General features: G+C 33.1%; 1 protein-coding gene across 1 annotated transcript; it reads right to left on the bottom strand.

The window, feature by feature from the left end:
* Positions 1 to 527: 527 nt before the first annotated feature.
* LOC113727619 (long chain acyl-CoA synthetase 6, peroxisomal-like) lies at positions 528 to 11275 on the bottom strand. Its single transcript, XM_027251883.2, has 23 exons — positions 10832 to 11275; positions 9922 to 9982; positions 9766 to 9843; positions 9531 to 9602; positions 9355 to 9436; positions 8998 to 9103; positions 8841 to 8917; positions 8066 to 8110; positions 7876 to 7962; positions 6780 to 6869; positions 6598 to 6677; positions 6424 to 6517; positions 5604 to 5692; positions 5430 to 5518; positions 5058 to 5187; positions 4846 to 4964; positions 4283 to 4406; positions 4116 to 4202; positions 2977 to 3080; positions 2821 to 2906; positions 1357 to 1443; positions 1162 to 1248; positions 528 to 993 (listed from the first exon to the last, which is right to left on the bottom strand). Exons 1-23 carry the CDS (start codon positions 10962 to 10964, stop codon positions 895 to 897), a joined length of 2106 nt encoding a protein of 701 aa, XP_027107684.1. The 5' UTR covers positions 10965 to 11275; the 3' UTR covers positions 528 to 894.
* Between the last annotated feature and the right edge of the window lie 7996 nt (positions 11276 to 19271).

Here is a 19271-nt window from a genome sequence, read left to right as displayed (position 1 = left end):
CCCACTAAAACCGGATCCTCTCATAGTACCTTAATGGGTTATGGTCACACCCATCGACAACCAAAAAGTACATTCTTAAAAACAAAAGAAAAAAAAACTTGGGCTCCTTGGGGCATGCTATCAAGAATTTGGGGAGGTGGATGTGTTAACAGCTGAAAGTCTGTCATTAATGTATGATCAACCACTGCCAGACAAAAATCAGAAACCCTGGAAATAGTGCAGTTACTCTGGACTCTGAAGTACGCATTACATGTTGCCTTTAAAAGGAAATATAAAGATGTCAAAGCTTCAAAAGAGAGAAAAAAAAAAAAAAAAAGTCTCTTTTCGTTTCCGCTATACTGCTACTTTTTTCCTTTTTCATCTGACAACAATCCTCTCAATCAAATTGATTAGCATTCTCTCCCAAAAGGTTTGAGGCCTGCTGTCTACGTGTTTGCTGTGAAGCTCAGAAACTTGGCTCAAAACTTTGCGTCAAGTCAAAATTATAACAGCCCAAACAGCCAGAAGAAGGAAAGCGAAAGTACATATGTTCACATAAATTATTTCTTTCATTTGGCAATTATAAATTTGTAGCTTAACAAACCAAATATCTGTCACCGTTGTTACAGTTGTGCCCGCCAATGCTAAAAGATGGAATGCGTGGTTGCAGACTTGCAGCAGTACTATCAGTTATGGAAAAATATTCGTTCCATAGCAGCTAACTACAATAGGGAACCGAGATGAATTATGGCCTAGGTTCCCCCATTATACAAAAAATTGCAAGAGAGCTCATAAAATTGCTCTGCCAGCTTAAATTACAACAACAATTGACATCATCTGGCTTATTGACTTGAAGGAGAAAAGAAAAGTGTTAGTATACAGCAAAGCAAAGCCTCTTTATGCTTTAATATATGTTCATAAAGCACTTTGTGGAGTGGGATCAGAGGTAGAAAGCGATGTATACATATCAGCTATTGCCTTTGCAAAATACTCCTTTGCTTGGGCCCTCTTTACCTGAGATGCAGAATAACAAATCGGTAAAAATAATAATGCTCATCTTCATGTGTAACCGATGATAGAAGCATGGTACACAGCAGGCACCGTCGATGTCTATGAAATAACAATTTCACTGGTTTTAAGTTTTACGAGTCCTAACGAAGTGAGAAGGTAAGGGAGAGTTACCTTAAACGTCGGGGTGAGGAGGCCATTCTCCAAAGTAAAAGGCTCAGGAAATAAAGTGACTGCTTTTGCAAATTCGAAACCCCTCAACTGTTCAATATAAGAGGTAAGCATTTATTGACGGGTTAGCAATCAAATCTGTAACACCAAATCTTAGATGAAAGTCGACAGATAAACTTCCTTATTTAAAGTTACTACCTGAGCTTCTCTTCCTACAGCATCCATATCAGCTAGAACAGCAGCCCTTGCTCTTGGATCATTACATAGCTCTGCCAAATCTTCAAACTGAAAGGACACAATTTCAGATTGGATGCAAACAACCAAAATCTCAATGGATATTGAAAAGCCATTATATTGCAGAGTATCACATAGTAGTGAATGATTTAAAAGAACTACACCAGGCCTGGTCACCAAGAAAATTCTCATCCTCAACTTTTTCTGGCAAGCAATAGAATGTATCGCCCTGCCCCCAGCTTCGTAAACAAACTAAGAGGTGATTCAGCTGGGTGACTTAGACCCAGGGAGTACAACTCTGTTTTCAACCCTCTTGAATGTGCTCCTTTGCCACTTAACCAAACACAAGAGAACCACCAATGCTAAGAGCACAATATCTACCATACTCTGCCCTCAGTTATAATAGGTCACTATGTTCTAAATAGAATAGAAATCAGAAATCAAAAGGCTGCAGGTGTCCGGGTGTCTGTTGCTAAATCTACTAAGTTGGGACAAGAAAAAATGAAGTTTCTCGTCAGTGTGGCTCTTCTTGACATCCACATTATCATTTAACAGATAAACTACCCCAATCAAACTTCCCACTTGAAATCTCTAATCAGTCTGCTCAGGCAGCTCATGGGTCTGGAAAGCAATTAAAAAGTAATAATTGCTAAACATAGTCAGCTTCTGCGTGAAAGATCAAAATGGTTTACACAATCAACTTGTAAAAGATCCAAGTAATATTTGATATTCAATCTAGTGAAGGAAAAAAAAATAAAAGGTCATCTCAAAAATCAATCATCTAAAAAAAAAATTAATTACCATGCTGATCAGGCTCTTTCAAAGGTTGTCTGGTTGTAAGCTCTTTTAAAATAATCAGGCAAGTTAGCACCTTAAATATGTCATTCACTTCAGAACAGCTTTTCTAAGAGAAGTTAGTACATTGTCAACTTTGGTTAATCTTTTACCACAATTGGCAATTTACAACTTTAAGAAACATCAAAAGCAATGAAGGGCTTTAAGTCGAGTCTAAATTCCATTCTTAAATACCATAGGTAAAGTCAATGAATTTGACCCTGGAATAGCACGAAGTACCAGCAGGTTCTTATTACAGGAAGCAATTACATGCCTCGTATTCATCTAGGCGAACTTCCAGGCTAAATGAACAGATGAATTCCACGGTCCAGAATATAAGCAAACTTAAGATGTTCTATAGACAAGGAACAAGCCATCAAATTGATACAAACTTTAACATGTCTTCCAACAGTTATTTGGTTGAAATTAGAAATGGTAGACAAGGATCCCATGAGCTAAGGACTTGCTACGTCCAATAAGCACATGCAACCGCTTTATCCATTTGATAGCCAACAGAAATGCACAACACTCTAAATGACATCAATTGCAGAGTTCTATTCATTATCTCTTACACAAAATCAAGAGGTCAATTACCTTGATACCTTCTGAAGTAGCCCATTCTTTCAACACATCCGGATCTACAGATACTACAGCCACTAATGAGGAATTGAAGCTATCACCTGCAGACATTAACATAGGCTTACCAAAAATATATTGAATAGATTTACACACCAATAATCATCTCCTTACCATATATGAAGCACTGAGCAACAAATTTGCACTTGGCATAGACATTCTCAATCTTCTCAGGAGCTATATACTCACCCTGTGCCAACTTAAATATGTTTTTTTTCCTGTTTTCAGAACCAAATTAATAATCAATGATCAATCTTATTCTCATTAACATGTAAAAGGTTGAATTCATTTGACAAAGTATGGAGAATATTGTGTACTTCCAAAACTAAAAATCCATTTAGAAGAAATCTGGCTATTCTTCCACAGAAAAAATTAGCACAACTGTAAACATTCTTTGATATCTTTGAAAAATAATAAAATTAAAAAAAAAAAAATTTAGGAATAATTTCAGAAACCTCCCCTGAGGTTTCTGACAATTTTAGACAGCTTCCCTCACGTTTTACACATACCTCCCCTAGAACATAGGTTTGGGTTTCATCTTGATGATATAAGACCAAAAAAGTATATGAATGCCCAAAATTGCCCTCATCTAATTTTCAAAATATGAATAATCATTAAAAAATTTTAAAAATCAAGATTACACTTGTATACGACAAAATTATGAGTTTTATTACTTAGCCAATGTCCTGAGTTTTCCTTCCCATGGTTTTCTATATCCATCCAAATTTTCAAACTCTTATCACTTCTTCTTTTTCCGAACAAACTCTTTATTTTAGATGCCAAAATCCACCATCATAATTCTTACCTTTATAATTTTTACCTCTCTATAGGTTTCTTCCATATATTGCCTACCAAACCGTCAGTCATAAAACTCACAATCCTTACCTTTTCCCCACTCAAACAGCCAAGATTCTTCCCTTATTGAATGATAGAATGTAACGATTTAATGGCCATGGGTGAAACAATTTCGTCACAATGTGTGGCCTAGTCAAGAAGAATTGTTTTCCTTTTTTTTGTTATCTTTTTTATCAATGGCTTGTCTTTGGAAAAATTATGAAGGTTATCATAGTCATTGTTTATCATCAGGGGAGGTAAGTGTAATATTAAAAACCTCAAGGGAGCTCAATGAAATTGTTAGAAACCTCAGTGGAGGTTTCTGAAATTATCCCATGAATTTAAGCACACTTCATTGATGACCATGATGCATGGACCAATTTCAAAACCAGTATCTTAAAATTTAGAAGACATATTACCTATCAATTATCTTAAGGCGCCCTCCAGGTAGCCACAACCCAATATCTCCAGTATGCAACCACCCCTCATCATCCATGACTTCCCTCCTATTCAACGAATCAGGTCAATATTATGCTAATTGAAAAACTTAAAATTAATCACAAGGTATTGCATAAAAGATACATACGTCTGAATTTCATCTTTGTAATAGCCTTGGAAGATAATGGGACCCCTTACACAGATCTCTCCACGTGGATGAGGCTGATCCTCAGAAGTATAATTCATTTCAGGAACATCCACAAGCTTTATTTCTAAATGCAATTTATAAAAGGGCAAAAAATGACCATTAGCATGCAAGAAAGAAAAGTTTTCAAGTAATGAAAAGATTAAAGATTCACGACTAAGGAATAAGTAAACATGACCATTTACATGTCAGAAATAGATATGAACAAACCCAACCCCATTCATGACTCGGGAATAATCAAAGATAACTCTTGAAGCTTGAATATCAGGACTATTCTCCAAAGGTCACCACCATTGTGACAGCACCATGCTGTTACAGGTACTTGTAATTTAACAATCCAAAATCTAGAATTTAAATAGTAGCTTCAACAAAACTTTTTCAGTTTACCTCACAGAGTCAAAGTTTGTGGTAAACACTTCAACATGTAATTATAACACAGGTTTATTTTAAACCAGCAGGCATTACAGTTTTTTTGTTTTTTTGGCTTTCATTACTTGAAAACTTACCACAAGCAGGATTTGGAGAACCAACATGACCAACTGAGACGTCACCTTCATCCATAGAGCTTATGACACAGGATGTCTCAGTCATTCCATATCCTTCAGTAACTCGACAGCTGAAACATCTGCAACATGCATGTAATAAATTATATTTGTTTGTTGATACCTCGTACATGTGTCATGGTGATATTCCTTACAAAGTAATATGTACAACTTACACCCTCAGAAACTCCAAGATATCAGGTGACAAAGGTGAAGCTCCTGAACCCATGAAGCGGACTCGACCTCCAAGTTTTTCCTTAATTTTATTGAAAACCAACCTATCCCACATGGGTGATGGCTTTCTACCTGAAACATTAAATAAAGTACAAATGAGTGCAGAGCAAGAATAACGAGGCAGAGACATTAACACATATTTAAGACACCACTTATGGTATTCTCATTAATCTTCTATTCAATAAGCATCCATGCCTGAAAATTATTATGTAGCATGTGAACACCACATGCATGTAACCTATTACTCCTGCCTGGGTTTGAAAAGCACAAAGAACAAATTCATGGAGTTTAATTCGAAGTGCTGCAGGACACACCGTTCATGATTGCCTGCTTCTTGGAGTGGTAAGCGGCATTAAATAATCTCTCCTTCAGGGCCCCAGAATTTTTTACAGCATTCGTAATCCTACAATAGGCAAATTGAGTGGAAATTTGAGACATCAAGGTACAAAGTGACACAATGTATGTATTAGAGCTTTGCGCAAACATACCCTGCATATATTCTGTTGTACAGACGAGGGACACTGCAAAATATAGTTGGTCTTAAAACTGCCAAATCATCCATCAACTTCAAGTTGTCCTGCATGTTGATGAGATATCTTTACATGAATACAATTTTTAAATGAAACATATTAAAAAAAATTGGAGAGATCATGAAGAAAAAAGCAATTCACAAGAACATGACCAAAGCAGTAGAAAATAGTGAAATTTTCTTTCGCTACTCTTAAATGAGTAGTCATAATCCTTTTGCCCATGTGAATTTGTAATGTTTGTGTTTTTCTGGTTTTTAAATCATGTAAAATATCAGTTCCTGTTTTCTTTCAAGTTGCAAGTAGATCATTGACCTGAACAGAAATTTTTACTCCCGATATTTTTAGCACAAAATCTGAGATCTAATTTCGGATGAAAAGGCCACTGTATAAGAAACAATAGGTGGACAAGGTCAGTACTTAATGAGTCCATGGGCAGACAAGATCACCAGTAAGGAATTTAAAAAGAAAGAAAAGACCGTAAAACAAGTAAAATTAACCCAAAAGGTCTACAGGTGATCTCAAAATGGTTTTGGATGCAAGAACTGAAGAGTTGCCTGCGGTTGTTGATTTCTTTCTCATTTAATAGTCTTTCTTTTTTCTTTTTCCCCTTCAAGGTCACGGATTATGGTAAAACTTATAACTTCCCACGTAGGCATTTTTCACTTAGATGTCAGAATGCTTGTCAGAATTTAAAAGAAAATACATACATATTACATTGAATGAAACTGTCAACCATATCAAATGTCTATAACTGAACAAGGAAATAATGCAGGCATACCCCCTGATAGAAACCAATAGCGGCACCAAAATATATTGACAAAACTTGGTTGGCTCGCTCATAGATGTGTGCCAGGGGAAGGTAAGAAATATAACTGCAGAAATGAACAAGCAACAATTTGTTGGTCGAAACATACATAAGGGGTATAAATCATAAACCAAGCAGAAAACTCACATGTCAGAGGGATGAAACTTGATGTTAAGAGTCACGCCTGCAACACTTGCAATCAAATTGGCATGTGACAAGACCACACCCTTTTCCATGGATGACAAAGACAAAAACAACACATTAAATTTGCACAATATCAATCACACTGAGATTCTCACAGAAGAAAATACCATAGAAACAGAATCAACCTTTGGTGTCCCGGTAGTGCCACTTGTATAACATATAGTTGCAGTTTCATCAGGCTTGGGAGGGCAAAATGGCTGAATATTTCCACGACCCTGGAAAAGGAAGTCCAAACTTATCAACAATAAATTCGTCCAAAAGAGAAAAACTTCAAGTCTTTTCCAGTGTTTATAAAATAGGAGAAAGGGGATTTCAGTTTTACATCAATAAACAGAAGGGAAAAAATAAAAAAGGGTAAGGTGACGGGCTACAGCAGTTTCCTGTACTTTCTCTATTTTCAACACATTTACAAAAAAAATAATAATAAGAAGTAAGGCAATGGGCTACTGCAGGTGCCTTAATTGTTTCTATTTTCAATACATTTGCAAGAAAAGGTAGGTAAAGAATAATTGTAGTGTCTCCTAATTCTTTCTACAACGTTTCAATTCCATTCCACAAAGTCAAGATTCATGGAAACAAATGATCTGTGATTATCATAGTGGTAAATTTTATTTGTAAAAAGATGCACCTTAATCTATTGGGAGATCAAAGGGAATATCAGAGGGAACAAGATAGATGCACTGTAAAGACGATAGTTGAAGCAAAGATAAATTTCCACTAACTAATACCCAGATCAATAGCAACAAAAATTAGTGTAAGATTTTGACAGCCTAAAATTTTTAAATTTCTTTAAACTTTCACCTTTTCAATTCTCCATAAGACACCAAATATAAATTGTCAACTTCTTATGTATCACAATTTCTGTACTTTGAACCAAAAATAAGAGCTTGATATACAGAATCTTGCTTTACAATGAAGTGGGAACTGATGAAGCAAAGGTCAGAGTCGAACTTGATTGTGTAATTCACTTATTCTTTTGTGAGTTAAGTTTATTAAAAAAAATGTATCACCATTCAGTAGACATGACAAAAGAGAGCTATATAATTTGTTTTTCCCCTTCAGTATTTGAATAAGTGTCACCATTATTACTAATAAAATTCAAGAAGCAAAGAGCGTCCAAGCCTCATTATTCCTCAAAACAAAGTCATGCAGCCAAACAACATAGCAAAAGAATATAAACAATGTCGATACAGACCACCACTGACAACAATTTTCAGCTACCTGATCAAGTAGTTTTAAATACGAAATAACTTTAACTCCAGATGTTGAAGGAAGAGATGGGAGATGCTCATCTACCCCTCCTACAACCTGTATATCATGGAATATAGTATTAAAAAAAATGAAAACAACAAAGTTTGGTCTGCTAGAAAAGATAATCATATATTTGACAAGAAGATGTAGAAGTACATACCACTATTAAACGTACAGATGAAATCTCAGATAAGAAGCTCAACAACTGCCAGCATTCAAAAAGAAGCATCAGATATATATCAAATATTTGGACATGCTCGTCAAAATATATATATTAAGTTTTAAACTGGATTTCACATTTGAAACAGAAGGAAAATAAATACAAGGCCAATTTCAAGTATTAGTGGGATTCAACATTGACACAAAAGTAGAAGGAAAAAGGAGACTGGGTTCAATAAACAACATATAAGTTAATTACACTAGAAGCCTAGAACAGCTATCTGTTTAAAGGGAGTTGCAGATCATAAATGCATCATACTTGCAAAGCTTATCTCCTAATTCAATCTGGGATAAATTGTAGAAGAGATCAGAATCCGAAACTCATTTCTGTCCAGAAACTGAGACTTGGATTTACATCTACAAGTTTACTAGTCAGTGCAGAGTGTGCAATTAAGAATAATATAATTCGAAATAACACCCACAAAGGTCATGACCTAACAGTTCCTCATTTCAGGACACCTATTACTGCATACATGTTGGCTACCCTTCCCATTAAAAACTCATGCAGTTTCATGAATCCAATTAAGTGAAGTCAATAAATGGATGCAACCCTTTCTGTGCTGTACTACATAACAAGTACGATGCATAATACAAGCAGACTATGGCCCCATGATGTATTTGTCACTGCATGATTTTAACAACAGAATAAACAGGTAACCTATAAGAGCTAAATATGCATTTGTTTTAAAACAATAAGAAAAGAATTATAAACTCACTGTGTTCAGAGTGCTTGGCACACAAAAAATGGCCTGTACATAAGCATGATTCACAATGTACTTAACAGCATCTGGACCTGAAGAAAGGGAAAAAGTTTTGCAAGTTGAACAGACTTCATCAGACCAAAAAGAGTTATAAGGATGGACAACTACACACCGAGAGTGTCATATAAAGGAACTGAGATATACGAATATGCTGAGCAAGCATGATCCACAATAAGCCATTCTGGTCTATTTATGAAGTAAAGTCCAATACAGGATCCCTGTTCATGAAAAACCAATAAGCAATGATTACTTTATAAATTCACGAAACAATTCCAAAAGTAATCTTGATTTATATATAACATCAAATAACCAAAATAGACAAAATCTATGTGTAGCCAAATGTGGCATGCAAACATGGCCACAACAAATAGGCAAAAAAACCAGTAACCATTGTAAAGACAGAGATAAAGATTAAATTCTGGTACGGGTCCATCAACATTACAGAAGTTTAAGAAAATGTTTAACTTACTGATTGTATTCCATGATTGCAAAGCCCAGAACCTATTGCCGATCGAGCAGTGGCAGCTTCACCATATGTCATCCATTTGTACCTTCAATGCAACAGGTCAATTCAAATTACTCTCTGGAGTCTTATCAAGTATCTATACTGATATGTTCAAAAATGTTATTCCCAAGCTAACTTACTCTCCAATGGTTCCATCTGCACGAATTCGAGTACCCAAGTACTTGTAATCTTGGAACGATTCAACGGCATATCTGAGCACACAAAATGAAGAGAACCAATTAAGACAAACTTGGTTAAGGATAAATTTTGGCAGGACACCTGAGCAAGCAAAAGTCAAAACCAGAAAATCATGAAAGACATCAAACTAGAAGAAGCATATTACTAAACTGCAAGAGAAGTATAAAATGATCTTACACAAAGTTATCATGTAATGTGCCAATTTCAGGATGATCAGGGAACCTAGTAACAAGCTTCAGAGGAGAGCATGCAGATCTGTGATGATCAATAACTTAGTGAACTGAACAAAAATGACAGGGAGCATTTCAAAAATTCATATGCAAGAAACCTGACCTGTATACATTCCATTTGCCTGACTGCAATTTTTCAGGTAGAACTACACTATATCCCTGACCTGATCAAGTTTTCAAACCATCTTTCAAGTATAAATTAATCTGATATGAATCATTGAAAACTAAGCATAACGGACACTCACAAAAAGCGAAAAATAGCTGCAATAGCCCCAAAGCATCTTTTATTTTAGTACTCAACCAAAGCATTTTTGTCGTATTGAGTTTAAAAATTCATGACTTAGCCATATAACATTTTGTAGGTGTTATGACCATACTCTGAATCTATCATTATTTACTGCAGCAAATTAAATGACAATACAGTTATTTGTGTTCCTTTCCTTTTTCAACCAAAGAAATTATTATCCAAACCAATACCAAAAACTTCTTTCTAAAGAACAAAGTCAAGCATACAAGAACAAAAAATTTCCCTACCTTCCAAGTTCGGTCTGGAGGCTCCAAATAACTTCTTTAGAGACCCTTTTGCTTTTCATTACAACGTAAAAATTGCACCAAAGTTCAAACTTTGATTTCAAAAGAAAAGCAGAAAAACAGAAATTTGATATCTTTAATTCTCATTGCCCAAAGTAGATAAATCCATCCTCAATTAAATCATCTTAAACAATAAGTTAAACAGCTTATCACCTGGTTTAACAATAAATTCAGACAATCTTCAGAAGACACTATATCAATACCGATAGCCAATTCAAACAAGAAGAACGAAAACCAAAATCATTACCGTTAAACAACTTTCGACATTAATGCATTGCCGGACGCATTAGAAACTTCAACTACAACCACCACCACCACTACTAACCAACAAGCAAACTTCTACTGCGTAAATAAACAAATTTAAATTTTTTTTACAATGAACAACAAAGAAAAAATAACAACATAAATCGAAAACAGACTACCATGAACAAATTCACCAGCGGTCTCATTCTTGTGGATCTGCCGCAAGTTCAAACCGTCGGCGGCTGAAATTAGATGTCCTTGAATCGCTCTCAGCCGCCGCTCGGCCGTCGACGATGATTCCTCCAAACTCATTTTTCTACAACTAAAAAAAAAATTTCACCGAGCTAAAATAAAAGAAAGAGATAAAACTTTTTCGAGTTCTTGAACTATCTCAATATATATTTTCTGTGACGTCGTTTTAGGCAATCAAAATAATATATATATTTTTTCTGTTATTATTTGGTGGCCAAATCGGGCACGCTTTCCAAAGGTGACGACCAATAAAATAGTTTTTATTTTTATTTTTTTCTTTTTCTGAAGCACGTTTTTTTTTCTTTCTTTTCAAAGGAAATTTTCTGAAGCAAGCAAGAAGATAGAGACGGAAGTATGGGAAGGGATAAGGGTCGCTGTTCCTAAAGCTGCGACGTTTTTGGTGTAGGGAGAAGGAAGGCGAGCGGCTAACGTAAGCGGCACGTAAATCCAAAAGGCGAGCGAGCTATTCATTTAGATTAGACTAAAATGAGCCGGAAAGGACGATGAATAGGGAGTAGTTGATTGGCGCCATTTTTATGATTTTTCAATTGATGATCTGGATCCATTATGGTAGAGTGCGTGACTTCATTATGGATGTGATTGATGTTTGGCTATTAAGAAGTTTCAATAGCATGAAATAGTTGATTGGGCTTGAAATGGTTTGATTAATGTGGTAAAGTACATGACTTCATTCTTCGAATAGCACGGTATGAAACAGTTGATGAGGTTTGATTGATGTTTGGCTATTAAGAAGTTTAATTATGTATGTGATGACTTCATTGAAAGAAAGGTAGAGTTATCTGATCTCTAGTTTGATTAATGTGGAATGTTTGTCATTTCCTTTTGGGCAAATTATACTTTACTTTCCTGCGGTTTAGTATTTTTCTACATAATTTCCTATAATTTTAAAAGTTATATATAACCCTCTCGTAATTTAAATTAAAGTGTCAAAGTGACGAAAATAATCATTCGTAGTAATAGAACCTTTAAAAAATGTCGAAATTACTTTTATAAATACATGATATACTAATCCTGTATGATTTTATGTTTTACCATATATCCCCTTTATGATTTAATACTTTATCATATAACCCCCTATAATTTTTAAAATATACACATAACTCCCTTGGTTAATAAATAATTTTCAACTTTACATAAGGGTATTTTTTATATTTTATGTGACTCTGTTACAAATGATCATTTCCGTTATTTTGATATTTTCATCCAAACTACGAGAGGATTATGTATACTTTTTGAAACTATAAAGGAGTTATATAGAAAAATACTAAATCACAGGGGAATAAAATGTAATTTATCCTTTCCATTTTTATACGGTGCTCAAAAATAGGAATCGCAAGTAGGTAAGTTTAGACATAACTCGGGTTTCAGAATCATCGATTTTAGTTTAAAGACCGACAATTCCAATTTTTTAAAAAAGTGCAACTTGGACTAGCCCTCCAAAGGACGGTTCTGATTACGATTTTTGAACTTCCAATTTCAGTTTCGGTTACGATTTTATTTCAATTCTAATTTCGGTTTCTTTAGATGGCAATTTCAGTTCTTTTATTTATGCTTAAATACTTATTTTTATAAAATTGATTTTATGAAAATATGACAATGAATGTTAAATACATATATAAGAAATTTTATTATATTATCATATGCAAGGAAAAAGAAAAAATGATGCAAATTTTATGAAAAATATCTCATTATTGATTGGATTAGATTGGTCTTAGACTTAGATTCCGTTTGATAAAATTGAATCTGAATTCTGAAGTCTGAATTCTGAATTCTGTAATCTGAATAATGAATCAATTAATTTGCTAAATTTTAAACACTGAAAAAAATTTATGAATGTCTGAATTTTAATGCTAAATCTATTTATACTGTTTGATAAACATTTAGAACTGAATGCTTAATAAGTTAAATTTGACAATTTTGCCCTTATATCTTTTTATCAAAAAAAATAGAACCTATGATTTAATTAGCTAAAAATGTTAGGTATGAAAATGACAATATTTATTTTTAAATCAAATTAATATAAAAGATGAATTATATTATTTAAGGAGTATGGAGAATAAGTGAAAGTTATTCAAAAGGGAGAAAAGAGAAATAAAAAATCATTAGATAGAGAATATTAGGTTGTTTAATTATATAAGAATTTTGAACATAATTAATAAATAATGGTAGATTTGGTAGATAAAATAAGATAGTTGAAGTAATTCTATTGATTCTTATCAAAATTAAGCATTCAGTTAGGATTCTTGTACTGAAAAAAATACACACAAGTTCAGCACTACTTAACAAGTTCAGCAAATGGATTTTCATTTATCAAACACTCAAAACATCTGAATGTCTGAAAAAGTTCAGATTCAGCACTTTTTTAGATTATCAAATAGACCCTTAGACTAATCATGCGATATAGACTTACAAAAAAATAGGACAATGAGTTGTTGGGTTAGGATTCGAATTACTAGTATTAGGTGTTGATTATAGATATTGAACTCTAAACTAGCCAAATAGATCTAGATAGCAAATATTTTTTGGACGATTTAAAAGGGTCCTAAATTGTCTGGTTCCAGTTCAAAATTTAGTGAACCTGAATCTGATCCTTTGCTTATGATTATAGTTCCCATTCCAATTGAACAAACCGCCGGACCAGTTTCGATTGATTCCAGTTCAAATATGAATCATGGCCATGTCTAGCCCCACCCCACTGCTCCGATAAGTGCCTCAATCTTGCCTCGCTTTCGTATTTATTTTTTATTTGATTTTATTTATATATATATATATATATATATATACGATAGTTATAATGGATACCTTAATATTTTTCGAATTTTTGAAACAAAATTCTAAAATCATTTTAATCTTGTGAATTTGTTTCTCTATATTTGATTTTATAAAAAAATCTAATGTAATTGTCATTGTTTTTGTATATAACAACATGCTGTATGTCAAAAAATTAAATTAACATAACAAAGTTATCATTTAACCACAATAAATCAACAAGAAAGATTATATTATTTTACTACAAGCAAACATCATATCATTCATTTAATGTTACATAGATATAATTATGTAGTAGGAAGAAAAAAAAAAATCGACCCGTCCTCACCCCTACCCTGCATTTTTCTCTGCCCGGTAAACCGCCCATGATTACCTTACCCCATTATCATCCCTAATTAAAATTTGTAAATGACGTAAAATTAAAATTTTAAAAGTGAGGGACGAAAAAAATTATTTTATAAAATGTGAGAGATATTTTGAACGATTTTTTCAAAAATAAACTAACATAACAAAGTTATCATTTAACCACAATAAATCAACAAGAAAGATTATATTACTTTACTACAAGCAAACATCATATCATTCATTTAATGTTACATAGATATAATTATGTAGTTAAAAAGAAAAAAAATATGGATCCGTCCTCATCCTTACCCTGCATTTTTCTCTGTTTTACCATCCATAACCACCTTACACCATTGTCATCTCTACTCAAAAGATGGTTAGTTTGCACATTAACATCATTTTCTGTTCATCAAAGCCATACTGTTAAACCATAAACACCTTTTAGTGCATGACTTAGCTAATTAATTCGTGTGATCCACCAAAAACGACGTGGTGGTTGTCGGCCAAATTGCTGACAATAATATCTCTTCACACGATGACGAAGGTTTAGGTATTTTATTTGATTTGACGACATGGATAATAACGTACTCATTCTCTTTTTTTTTTTTCTAGTGGAGCTAATTATGCAATTGAGATGCAATGAATCTTCTTTCGGAATAAAATGCCCCCACGTGCCTAATTACATGAATTAGAATATCCAGGACGTATGTTTTCCAACCTACTGCTGTGCCAACCACTTTTCTATTTCTAAATTAAGGAGATACTTAGTAGGTGAGTTTCAAGCCAAGAAATGCGTTATATTTCAATCATACCCACGTACAATTTTTGCGATGTTTGGTTAAAATCAATCGAAATCAGTTAATAGGTGTCATAGATCCCTTCTATGAGTTTCATAATTAATTACCAATTCACTTTTTTTTTTATTTACTGCCAATTTACTCATGCATTATTTTGTTTACTAATAAAATCAATTACCGTAAAGTTACCAAACACTTTATGGATTTTTCAATCAAACTCATTACCATTCATCAATTATGATAGCAATTGTGAAATTTGAACGTGCGACTATAGTACCTTTCTAGTACGACAACAGCAATTTTGATAGTCGATAAAGATTTAATCTAGTGATTAAAGTTGAAATTTCAGAAATTAGATGTTTTGAGTTCAAATTCTCTTATTCTCCCCCCCTGCTTTCTAAGTCCCGTCCCTTCCCTAATCTATATATATATATATATATATATATATATATATAACTTAATCAAATTTCTTAACCATGTTGAGGTTGACTTTTGAGGTCAAAAGGCCTAATTTTCAAACAGCAGCCGGTGTCTCGTGAGAAATTTTCACACTGAATTGAAATTCATTAACGAAAAGTCAAAGTTGAATTGGAAACTGAATAATGTCAGGTAGAATTTGTCAATTAATAGAATAGTAGTTGGAAACAGGAAGTAGAACACCTCTTCTTTCTTCTTTTTTTTTTGGGCCATTTTCTTTTGTTCATTTTTGGGTTTTCATATGCATTTTCAAGTGCTTTGATAAATAGTTTGGTAATGCGTTCAAAATTAAATTTCTTGACATGCTTATACGTTATTTGAAAACGAGAAAATAAATTTAAGAAAGTAAAAATTCTTAGGCTCCTCCTTTGGATATATTTACGACAATTGCAGAAGTTATTAAATAAGACTTGCGGACAATTTTTATACCCCTTTCATACTGTCTAAAATACTCTGCCTTTCATTGTCAATCATTCACCAAACCTAGCACAAACAAGTACGCCACAACTGCTTTTGAGTCTTTGACTAGCCTTCCATGCAACTTATACCTTATGACCAATAATTAGTGCAATATTTTTTTTTAAACATGTTTCCAAAAGCAAAATTAATTAGAGCGATTTATGAGCTAATTTTCTGTGTGAGTGTGTGTGTGTGTTTTTTTTAAAAACTTTTGACGTAGTTAAGGACGATACCCGAAAATTTATACTGAGGGGACAAATTTCGTACATATAGACTTTGTAGTCAACATAAAACTTTTTAAAAAATTTTTGAGGGTTCAAAAATTTTAATTTATAAAGGAGATTGTGAAAATTGGCAGATTTTTAAGGGGGAAAATCATGAGGCTACATGATGGTGCTTTAGCAAAGAAAGAGATCTAACCAAACTTTTTTTTTTTTTTGGAATGTAACTAACCAAACTTCACATGACAGGGGAGAAAGAATTATGATGTTAGGTGCAGAGTCATGTTTCCTTCTTTCTCTTTCTTCTTCCAATGGCAATATGATCCACAACTATGGCCTTATTTGACAAGTGAATTTTTCAGCTATTTGTCTAAAATTTTATTGTATTTTAGTGTAGAATTTATATCCCATAGTAATTGTATAGACATGCCTTAATGTCTACAAATTAATGCCCAAGACTCTTTTATTCTCTGCAAAAATATTTGAGGATCATTGTTGGTCTTTGTGATTATGCCTTGAACTAGAATACTTGCACAAGATAAATGTGATGCAATTTCAAGTTTCAATTGCTTTGAGAAGAAGAAAGTTGACTTACATATGTACACAAAGTAAAATTAAGTATGATACATTGTACCTGCTGTGCCGCTTTTGGTCACTAAACTTTTTTATTAGCCAAAAATGTCACTGAACTAGTAAATCTGTACTATTTAGATATCTCCGTCTATTTATGTCGTTAGAAGTGACCTAAACAATACAAATTTACTGATTCAGTGACATTTTTGACTAATAAAAAGGTTTAATGACCAAAAGTGGCACATTGAAATAGTTTAGTGACATTTTGTGCAATTTACTCTATTGTTTTCATCTAATTTGAGCATGTAGTTGACTTTCAATTTAAGATGGTGTATATAAGTAGCATGGTAGTACAATTTATCTTGCCCAAATTACTGTACTATTTATATTGTCCTTAAGACCTATTTTAGCTAGTAGAGACATTGATCAAACGACTGTGAGATTCCTAATTTAACTTTCAAATCCTCTTTCTTTCCGCCTTCCTCCTCTCCCTTATAAAGCTCGGAGTCTTCCGTTGGAAAAAATAAAAAAAATAAAAAAATCCATACTAGTGGAACGTTCCAAGGAGTGTAGTTAGAAGCCAATACAAGTGGACAACTAATGCAATTCCAAAGTAAGACCATTGTATGTGCTCAAGTGTGCATTATAAAATTACTATCACTTGAGGCATGTTAAGGTCGTGTGCTTAAACTTAGGAAAGTAGGGTGTAGTCATTTACCATAAGCAAACTATCAAAAAAAAAAAATTTCCTTTTATACTTTTTTGGCCTTGGAAGATATGGTTAATAATGGAGGTAGTATGTGTTTGTGCAAATTTTGAGGTAAAAATCTTATTACAAAAAGTGACATAAATAGTTAACAGCATAAAGGGATTGATGCTTTATTACATGATGATACAGATTTGCATTTTTTTCATCAACTTATGTCATGAATTTATTGTATATCCAATTATTTATGCTTGCTAATTAATTGTTGAACATGTGGTCATTAAATCTGTTTAGACGACTCGTACATTCAAATTTTGAATCCACATAAAACTAGCAATTACTTTTTAGTTAACAATGACCATAAAATTGAATGAATTTGTTCATCTATGCTTATTACTTGATGATCCAGTCATTGTCATACTTAAGCCTCTTGTCTAAATACTTTGTATTTCACTCGAGAATATGTACCCTTTAAGGGCATTTTTTGCAAATAGTTTCTTGAGTGTACTTAATCTAAAATGGAAGCTGTTACGTGGTATTTCGGGCACTTACCTATAAGGCGAAACTTCATCTCGGATTCCTAATTTACGGAAATCCCAAAAGGGAAGAAATTTTCCTATATTAGTATTAGCATGATATACGATTTGCTTGTTCTCAAAGCAACTAAGCTACTTTTAAGCAAGAGTTTTTATGTTTAAACACGGTGATGAGACATGACTAGTTTCTTACATCAAACATGTTACCTTTAAGTATAAGTGGCAAATCAACCTATTTAATTAAATTTATCCATACCTACCCATGAATAGATGTGTATGGGTATCTTAAGTTTTTGCATATGGATATAAATTAGAGGTGTTAAAATGGGTGATTTGGACGGGTTTGAGTTGGGTAAAATGGGTAATGGGTATAAGTGAGTCAACCCATTTATACCCATCTAATTAAATGGGTATAAATGGGTTGACTCACTTATACCCATTACCCATTTTACCCAACTCAAATCCGCCCAAGTCACCCATTTTGACACCTCTACCTTTAAGGAAGAGGCTTTAATATTATATGATAAAAGACAAACTAAACTTCGCCTTGTTTGGCAGCCAAGTTTTTTTGCCAAGTTTATTTGCTACAAGTTTTTTAAAAACTTTAGCTACAGTAATCTCAAAAAATTTCTCAAAATTTTTAAACTATATATTTCAAAATATTTTTTAAAAAACACAATTTAAAAATTTTTTTAAAAATTCTACAGTAAGTTACAGTAAAGTTTTAGACGAACATCCAAAAAACTCACTTGCCAAACGGAAGTCTTATCTTACTTTTAATAGTCCTTTAAAACATGTAAATCTTATTGTGCAATCGTGTATTGCCCATCGTATCTTACAATATTCAAAAGACAAATAATTCTAATCAAGCGTGTTGACTATTACTTTATGTGGTAAGGGGAGGATTTTTAGAATTCTTTCCAGTACCAGATTCTATATTCGAATTCTATACCTGGCATTTGGAATGGAAAGAATGTGTAAAGAGGTAAACGGATAAAAAAAAATATTATGTTGGATTCTTAATCCAACGTTAAACTTATATGTGAATAATTATATGTTGCAGACTGTCAAATAAGATTAAATCCAATTAAAGTGATTAATTATAGTTTGAATTTTAATGTATCTAATAGGATGTGGGCCTTTAATGTGTAAAGATTTGAGGGTAATTTCTATTTCTATGATGGGTTGAAATAGGAATCCAAAAGATCACAAAAAAGCTATCTATAAATAGGGTTATGATTTTCGGATCACACGTATTCTTATTGTCGTATTTTGTACTACAAAATAGCTATTTCCTGATATCCCATCGTCAAGAAAGATATTACAGAGAAGTTAAAAGGCTCTTTGAAGGGATTAATGAATATGTGGAGTCCTTCCTGGCTATCCAAAAAATCTCAAAGATTCAAGTACCAGTTAGTCAACATAAATCTAGATACATTTTCATAATTTTGTTGTTAATTTAT

The sequence above is a fragment of the Coffea arabica genome, chromosome 2c (assembly GCF_036785885.1).
Source record: "Coffea arabica cultivar ET-39 chromosome 2c, Coffea Arabica ET-39 HiFi, whole genome shotgun sequence".
Lineage (NCBI taxonomy): Eukaryota > Viridiplantae > Streptophyta > Magnoliopsida > Gentianales > Rubiaceae > Coffea > Coffea arabica.
This window is presented reverse-complemented; position numbering and strand designations above follow the sequence as displayed.

What these genes read in the sequence shown, in the direction of transcription:
- LOC113727619 (XM_027251883.2), bottom strand. Translation starts at nt 10,964, where the DNA reads ATGAGTTTGGAGGAATCATCGTCGACGGCCGAGCGGCGGCTGAGAGCG. An exon ending in GCACTACCGGGACACCAAAG is followed by an intron (nt 6,678 to 6,779) that starts GTTGATTCTGTT and finishes TCCATGGAAAAG; the next exon opens with GGTGTGGTCTTGTCACATGC. An exon ending in AAGTTTCATCCCTCTGACAT is followed by an intron (nt 6,518 to 6,597) that starts GTGAGTTTTCTG and finishes TCATTTCTGCAG; the next exon opens with TTATATTTCTTACCTTCCCC.